General features: G+C 45.6%; 1 protein-coding gene and 1 pseudogene across 1 annotated transcript; one reads left to right on the top strand and one right to left on the bottom strand.

The window, feature by feature from the left end:
* The first annotated feature begins 299 nt into the window (after positions 1-299).
* Positions 300-3945, top strand: LOC110581942 (annotated as a pseudogene).
* Positions 3946-6206: 2261 nt separating this feature from the next.
* Positions 6207-8369, bottom strand: LOC110578307 (zinc finger protein 418-like). Its single transcript, XM_044922242.1, has 2 exons — positions 7106-8369; positions 6207-6949 (listed from the first exon to the last, which is right to left on the bottom strand). Exons 1-2 carry the CDS (start codon positions 8263-8265, stop codon positions 6277-6279), a joined length of 1833 nt encoding a protein of 610 aa, XP_044778177.1. The 5' UTR covers positions 8266-8369; the 3' UTR covers positions 6207-6276.
* Positions 8370-9038: the final 669 nt, after the last annotated feature.

The raw sequence follows: 9038 nt of genomic DNA, 5'->3' as shown, positions 1-9038 counted from the left end.
CCAGTCAGGGTGTTCAGGGACGTCCCTCCCCTCTGGCCTGTCAGGATTAAGGTCCCCTGCCTGTGAGGCTCCTGCAGACCTCCAGCCAGCTCACAGCCCCCACAGCTGTCTGCCTGGCCTTGTAAAGTCTCCTGCACACGCCACGGTTTAGTTTTCCACCTAACACCCAAGTAGTTTTTCAGCGCCTTCTCTGAGCATATCCCGCTCTCATAATGGGAGAATTTAGTTTGTAAATAGCCTAATACTATAAAGTGGGGCTGGATTTTTGTATTTCTGAATTCTGCACTTAAAGTCCGGACATGATGGTAAGAATGCACCCTAAATTTAAACATGTATGGTGTTTTGGGTCATGACATGTGCAGGACACAAAAAAATCTGAGGAAAAATAATAAAGAGCCTTCCAGTATTTAGAAACAATTACTCCATATAGAAAAATGATCAACCAATATAAAATCCAGGACAACTCCAACATATGTCTACTAAAAAAACAAGAGTCTTGAACACTACATCTAAAACTAATGATGTGATGTATGTTGGCTAAGTGAATTTAAATTAAATAAATAAATAAAATAAAAAACAATACTCAACTGAGTAAATTTGAACATCAGATTATCTCCACAGCATCCCATCTAACAGAAAGGGTCTCAAAGGGGCAGAAAGGTTTTAAAGGCAGGACAAGCAGGACAAGGACATTGTGAAAACAAAAATGGATTATTTGGGCAAAGTCACCTCCTTTTGGGGGACAACAGGGATTTATTAGGAGGATTACATCACCACCGTAACCAGGAAGCTTCAGGCTGACTGACGGAAAGTGAAAACTACAATCAGGTTAGCTCTTAAGCCCGGGTTTGGTGATGCAGTGGTAGCAAAGTGACTCCATTCGGGGCCTGTGGTTTTCTTTTAAAATGTCTTTGTTGTTTTATTGTCTTATTTGTAAATGAAAAGGAAAATCACTGTAACTTACACACAAGAAAGTGGCAAATGAGGTTGATGGAAAAGCAATACAAAAGATTTGCAATTGGCAAATAAGACATTTTTAAAATGCTCAAAATCGGGGCACCTGGATGGCTCATTAGTTAAGCGTCTGCCTTAGACTCAGGTCATGATCCCAGGGTCCCGGGATCGAGCCCCGCGTAGGGCTCCCTGCTCCGCAGGAAGCCTGCTTCTCCCTCTCCCATTCTCCCTGCTTGTGTTCCCTTTCTTGCTGTCTCTGTCAAATAAATAAAATCTTAAAAAAAAAAAATGCTCAAAATCATGAATCTTTCAGGAAATGCAATTAAAACTACACTGAGATTGTACTACACACTTATTACATGGGCTGAAATTAAAGAATGGCCATATCAAGTATTGGCAGGGATGTGGGAGAACTGGACTTTTCATCCACTGCTGATGCGAATGCAAAAGCAAAAAAGTCATTGTGATCACAGCACAGCAGTTTTTTTCAAAAGTTAATACTCATCTACCCTGTGACTCAGGTACCTAACATTAAGTTACTGACAAAAATAAAAACAGCATACATCTATATAAAAGTACTGACAAATGTTCGTGACTGCTTTATTTTCAATAGGCAAAATCTAGAAATAACCTAAAAGCCCATAAAAAAGATAAAGTAACAGTGGCATATGCAAACATAAGGGTGTTATCTAGACAGAAAAGTGAGCTACTTGTATAACATCACTGAAGAAGTCAAAGTAATTATGAAACACAAAGGAAATAAAAAAAAGGAGTAAACAGTTTGATTCCAAACATAAATTAAAAATGTGATGGTTTCCATTGTAAAACAAAGTACAATGGTTACCTGGAGAGGTGGGCAGGGTAAGGAGAGATTATAATAGGGCAGGAGGTAATATATACCATGACATCTGTGGTCATTATCAGGATTATGATGGTGTCAGAGATTCATATCCCTGTCAAAACTTATCAAATTTTACATTCTTAAATATATGCAATTTATTAGCATCTATAAATTAAACTTTTATAAAGTTTTAAAAATTGGCTCAAAATAAAAATAGGTTTGGCAACCCTATCCTGACAGCACCACCTTGTTCCATGTCCTCTGAGCGTCAGTCTTGCCTCAGTGTCTCCAACTAAAGGGAGCAATGAAGGACGTTTCCACCGGAGTTAACAGGAACACTGCCTGGGTCTTAAGCGCCACATCAACAAACTATAGATTCCGCCCCTCACCTCTCTTAATATCTTGTTTTCCTCTCTGTGCAGTAATGATCTTGAGGTGGGAAACACGGAGGGGTTAAAGGAATCACCAGTATCTTTCAATTATTCTATCTGACAATGACTTCAGCTACATCGATTTGCGTACACACTCATCCTGCAGAATCACTGTCACAGAAACTGGTCTGGATGCATTTTTAGAAGAGGAACATTCCATAGTTGGCTGCAGTCTCCTCCCCTGCCTATTAAGCCAGTGTTTCTGTACCAATTACGGTTTCCCTTGACCCCTATGGTCTTAAAACCAGTGACCTTAGCCCAGTGAATTGTGGACATCAGAGCACATGGCTGTTTGTAGACATGGGAAAATACCCCCTCGGCAGTGCTGACATCCCGTGATGTCTCCTTTGAGTAAGGGAAAAAATTCATGTTGCTTTCAGAAGCACCAAGAGTCTCACACCTGCCCCCTCCTGGGGGTCATCATTGAGGCTCCTAAAACACATGTCATCCAGGCCTCAAACGAAGACCAGAAAGCCCCGCAGTTTTTCCTAGGAGGCTGTGAGGCAGCAATGCAAATTAGTCCAAACTGGCAGGCTACTGGGACGCCTGGCTGGCTTATTCAGTAGAGCTTGTGATTCTTGATTGCGGGGTTTTGAGTTTGAGCCCCAAGTCAAACATACAGTTTACTTAAAAAACAAAACAAAACAGTCCGGCGCGGCGGCCTCCGCCGGACAGACAGGACCCCAGCGCCCGGCCTCCCCGAGGGCATGCGGCACTGAGGAGCAGTGGACCTTCGCGGCGGCTGAACCTCCTGCAGTGTAAGCCCCATGGCAACGGGCTGCTCTATGCCGGCTTCAACCAGGACCACGGATGCTTTGCCTGTGGGATGGAAAACGGATTCCGAGTCTATAACACTGATCCGCTAAAAGAAAAAGAGAAACAAGAATTTCTGGAAGGAGGAGTTGGCCATGTTGAAATGTTATTTCACTGCAACTATTTAGCTTTTTAGTCGGTGGTGGGAAAAAGCCGAAATACGCCCCCAACGAAGTGATGATCTGGGATGACCTGAAGAAGACTGTTACTGAAATAGAATTTTCTACAGAAGTCAAAGCAGTCTAGCTGCGGCGAGATCGAATTGTGGTTGTTTTGGACTCAATGATTAAGGTGTTTACGTTCACACATAATCCCCATCAGTTGCATGTCTTTGAAACCTGCTATAATCCTAAAGGCCTCTGTGTCCTGTGCCCCAACAGTAACAACTCCCTCCTGGCCTTCCCGGGCATACACATGGGCCACGTGCAGCTCCTGGACCTGGCCAGCACCGAGAAGCCGCCTGTGGACATTCCAGCCCACGAGGGCGTCCTGAGCTGCATTGCTCTCAACCTGCAGGGAACAAGAATTGCAACCGCATCTGAGAAAGGGACCCTTAATAAGAATATTTGATACTTCATCAGGGCATTTAATCCAGGAACTACGAAGAGGATCTCAAGCAGCCAATATTTATTGCATTAACTTCAATCCGGACGCTGCCCTCATCTGCGTGTCCAGTGACCACGGCACAGTGCACAATTTTGCTGCCGAAGATCCAAAAAGGAATAAACAGTCTAGTTTCAGGTTCCCTCAGGCTCTCCATGCATCTGTGCCTTTGGAACAGAGCCAAATGCCATCATTGCGATTTGTGCAGACGGCAGCTACTACAAATTCCTATTCAACCCCAAGGGGGAGTGCATCCGGGACGTCTACGCACAGTTCCTAAAAATGACCGATGACAAGCTGTGACTCCACTGGGAGTGCAACCAGCACCCACAGCCGGCCACCCCCGAAGCACTGTGTGTGCCCATCAGACTCCTGGGGTACGGGTGCTGGTGCCCTTGGGCCTCGTGGGTCAGCGGCTGGAGGACTGCCCAGGGACCTTGGTCCTGAGGCCATTCTGTGGTTGTCTGTTTTCTTGAGCAGGGCTTCCCATTTCCAGTATTAAAGGACGAATCATCATCAAGGCAGTGTAGACGCTCAGTGGCTCTGAGCCGCCCGGGCCTGACTGCTGGCCCGCGACCTTTAGTTCAGCTTTGACGCTAGCTTCTGCCCTCCCACCTGCGCCTCCCCCGTGCACCTGGGGGCTCCGTACACATGTAGGGACTGGGTTGACAAAAAGATGGACAAATAGAAATTTGTTTTGGCAATAGATTCCATCATTTTTACTGAGTCTGCAATGGGGAAATGAACAAATGTGTCAATGCGAGTTCTTGCATTACACCAGATTTTTAAATAGAACAAGAATACCAGCAGCTTGCCTTAGAAAAGGAGAAAGGAATTCCTTCTCCCCTCTGAACATGACGCAAAGAGCCGCGTCAGAGAGCCTAGGGTGGGCGTCTCCCTGTGAGCTGGCGTCCTGGTCTCCCGGGCCTGTGGCGGGCCTGTGGCGCAGCCGTCCCCATCTGTCTGTTGGAGCTGTTGGCATCACCCGCGGCGAGCAGAGCGCTTCATGTGCCCCGCGGGTCTCCTGAGTTTCCCCGTTGTGTGTAGGGAGCAGAGTAACACAGAGACGGTCACTTAATTTAGAGGATGTAGAGGGAAGGGTTGGGCGCCGCAGCGGCCGGGCCGGACATCGGGGCAGGAGTGGGAAGCCTCAGCCCGCCGCGCCCCCGTCGTTGCTCAGAGCCACTCTCACTAGCATTCTGAGAAGGGAAGGCACATGACAACATTTCCTAGCATCGGTGTCTAAAACAGGTTATGGGCTCTATGTCGTTATTACTCCCAAAGGTATGTATTCTGTTTTCTTAAATTCCCTTTACAGAAGCCTAATTGTATGGTTTTGATTTCAGGTGGTAAACATTGAAAGTCTGTAGCAGCAGCTCCTGGTTCTGCCAGTTCTCTCTCACTGTCATGTAATCAACTAACTTTGTATGTGGATTTCAGTGTAAAGTATGCATGTTACTTTGGTGTGTATTTAATCATGAAATTTAATTTTGCACTTATTTGTAATGTTTCTTTTAAATAAAAGTGACTAATTTTGTTGTACTCTGTAAAAAAAAACAAAACAGAGGTGCCTGGGTGGCTCAGTCATTAAGCGTCTGCCTTCCGCTCAGGTCATGATCTCAGGGTCCTGGGATCAAGCCCTGCATCCGCTCCCTGCTCAGCGGAGAGCCTGCTTCTCCCTCTCCCTCTGCCTGCCACTCTGCCTACCTGTGCTCTCTAGCTCTCTGTCAAATAAATAAAATCTTTAAAACAAAACAAACAAAACAAAACAAAATTGGCAAGCTATTTCCTGCCATCCTCTCCCTCCTCAGGCACAGATAATTTGAGACTCTTAAACAGTTCACCCTTTGATGCTTGTTGAGCCCAAATCATTTTATAAACTACCCCTCACAGTAAGTAGAACATTCAAGGTTAAAGAGGACTTAAACAGTAAGGCCTTGATTATTATCTTAGCCAAATCAACGTGGAGCAGATAGTTCTCCAGTTTGTGACTTGGAACCTGGCAAAACTAATCAGAAGTATCACACGAGACCAACATGTTCCTGAAAAAGGTAGTCATTCTCTATAAGCTGCCAGCCAAATTCATGTTGTTCTCTGGGTTATCACTGATTCAGGTCAATGCCCTGAAGGTATTCAAGGAGGAGGCAAAGCTGCCCCTAAGACCTCAGGTTACTGCTAATCTGCTCCAATTCATGGGAACCGAGGTCAGCTTCTCTGAGTACACTGGGGTGAGGACTGATGCGCACCGTGTTGGCAGAAGTGAAAGGGTCACAGAACTGTCAGATACATAAATCTAGAGAGATCTCTGGACAATTTAGAAATGCAACATACCCACACATACTTCCAACATTATAAAGAATCTCCCCACTGTAAAAGATTCAAATCAGGCAAGTGGCTCCTCAAAGAGTTTCCACCAGGGGCGCCTGGGTGGCTCAGTCGTTAAGCGTCTGCCTTCGGCTCAGGTCATGATCCCGGGGTCCTGGGATCGAGCCCTGCATCGGGCTCCCTGCTCAGCGGGAAGCCTGCTTCTCCCTCTCCCACTCCCCCTTCTTGCGTTCCCTCTCTTGCGGTGTCTCTCTGTCAAATAAATATCTAAAATCTTAAAAAAAAAAAAAAAAGTTTCCACCAGTGGCATTACACTGAATAAGGAAATTGCATATTCATTATACAACCATGCCTTTCTCTAGTGTGAACTCTCCAATGTTGAGAGAGGTTAGATTTTCCCCTAAAAGATTTCCCACATTCACTGCACTCATAAGGTCGTTCTCCAGTGTGAACCCTGTGATGATAAGAAAGAGCAGTACGAGTGATAAAAGATTTCCCACATTCACTGCATTCATGAGGCCTTTCTCCAGTGTGAACTCTGTGATGATAATGGAGGGCAGTACTACTTATAAAAGATTTCCCACACTCACTGCATTCATAAGGCCTTTCTCCTGTGTGAATTCTCTGATGATAATGGAAGCTGGAACTAAAAGTAAAAGATTTCCCACACTGGTTGCATTTGTAAGGGCTTCCTCCATTATGAATTCTCTGGTGTATTGAGAGTGAATGTTTTTGTCTAAAGGATTTCCCACATTCACTGCACTCATAAGGCCTCTCTCCTGTGTGACCTCTGTAATGATACCTGAGTGCAGAGCTAGAAGTAAAAGATTTCCCACACTCACTGCATTCATAAGGCCTTTCTCCTCTGTGGGATCTCTGATGATAACTGAGGGCAGAGCGAGAGGTAAAAGATTTCCCACATTCACTGCACTCAAAAGGTTTTTCTCCAGAATGAACTCTATGATGATACTGGAGTTCATACCTACAAATAAAAGATTTCCCACATTCATTACACTCATAAAACCTTTCACTTGAATGAACCTTTAGGTGCATATTGAGGCTATTTCTTCGGGTAAAGGACTTGCCACATTCACTGCATTCATGAGGCCTTTCTCCAGTGTGAACTCTGCGATGATACTGAAGAGCACTATGAGTGCTAAAAGATTTCCCACATTCGCGGCACTCATGAGGCCTTTCTCCAGTGTGAACTCTGTGATGATAATGGAGGGCAGTACTACTTATAAAAGATTTCCCACACTCACTGCACTCGTAAGGCCTTTCTCCTGTGTGAATTCTCTCATGATAATGGAAACTGGAACTACAAGAAAAAGATTTCCCACATTTGTTGCATTTGTAAGGGTTTCCTCTACTATGAATTTTCTGGTGTATTGAGAGGGAATGTTTTTGTCTAAAGGATTTCCCACATTCACTGCACTCATAAGGCCTCTCTCCTGTGTGACCTCTGTGATGATACCTGAGTGCAGAGCTAGAAGTAAAAGATTTTCCACACTCACTGCATTCATAAGGCCTTTCTCCTCTGTGGGATCTCTGATGATAACTGAGGGCAGAGCGATAGGTAAAAGATTTCCCACATTCACTGCACTCAAAAGGTTTTTCTCCAGAGTGACTTCTATGATGATACTGGAGTTCATACCTACAAATAAAAGATTTCCCACATTCACTACACTCATAAGGCCTTTCACCTGAGTGAACCTTTAGGTGCATATTGAGTCTATGTCTTCGGGTAAAGGACTTGCCACATTCACTGCACTCATAAGGCCTTTCTCCAGTGTGAACTCTGTGGTGATAATGGAGAGTAGTATGAGTGCTAAAAGATCTCCCACATTCACTGCACACAAAGGACTGTCTTCCAAGGTGGACACCCTGGTCCTGAATATGTGTGTGTTTGGGACTAAAGGCGTTTTTGCATTCTCCCCAGGTGTCATGACTTTTTCTGCTTTGTAAAGTTGCCCTGCACTGGGTGATTTCCTTTGGATTCTCCCCAGTATGAGTGGCCTCTTGCTGCAGATGCCCCGAGCCAGACAGGAAGTCCTTCTGAACTTCTCCACAGGTAAAGGGCTTTCCTGAACCATGGAATCCCCAGCTCTTCACAGCAGAGGCCCTGTCCACACGGCTTCTGAAGGGTTCTGCACCCATGTGCTGCTCCTGCTGCTGCTGAAACTTTACACTGAAATAAAATCGTTTCCCACAGGCCCCACACCTCAACAGTTTCTGGCTGTTTTCTTTTCCCTGGTGCGCAGCCAAGTGGAAAATGTCTCTCAAGACTGGACCACACATCTCACAGGGGTGGGTCTTCCAGGAAGACTGAGCTGCCTTGGGCGTCCTGGTCTGTGACACGCCTACAGAAGTGCTCTGGGCAAAGGGTGCCTCCTCATCCTCTGCTCCACAGCAACAACCTGAAGGCAAAGAAGCGCTGGTGAAATTTGTGTTGACTATAGCGAGGGCGTGAGCCCATCACATACATCATCTGTCCTCCCTGGGCACAAGTTTATAGCATGCTTTTCCAGACACTGGAGATGAAATTCAATTGAAGGAGTGGCCACTGTGCATTACTGGGCCCCTAAGGTCAAAGTATGGTGGAGAGCACAGTAGCCAGAAGGAAGAGAGGCAGGCTCTACAACTTGTTCTCTGCCCACAGCTTCATGTTGGCCTGTTTCTTGGCTGAGTAGAAGGCTGTGGGAAAATCCACTCACAAGAAATTTGCTGCTGTTCAATGTCAGTTTAAGTATATGTCAACATCTCACGGCAAACAGGGCAAGTGTGGATGCCAAAGTACACAGAAAGAGCAGTGAGAGAAATGGGTGAGATGTAGAGGCCTGAGAAGCACCGATTACTCCTGCACTGCAAGTCATGTAATTACAAAAGGAGTAGAACCCAGAAGTCCACAAATTGTCAACAGTGAAGAAGGAAAGACAGAAACGGGGTGTGGCCATTGGCAATCACACCGAACTCTGGTTGAACAAACAAAGGTGCCCAGTATGATCTGAACACAGGCCTGATATCACACCTTTCCCAGCTGCCATTCATGAGAAACAGGGCCCCTGTGAGCT

The sequence above is a fragment of the Neomonachus schauinslandi genome, chromosome 16 (genome assembly GCF_002201575.2).
Source record: "Neomonachus schauinslandi chromosome 16, ASM220157v2, whole genome shotgun sequence".
Classification (NCBI taxonomy): domain Eukaryota; kingdom Metazoa; phylum Chordata; class Mammalia; order Carnivora; family Phocidae; genus Neomonachus; species Neomonachus schauinslandi.
Note: the sequence above shows the minus strand (reverse complement) of the source record. Positions and strands in the feature narration are given on the sequence as shown.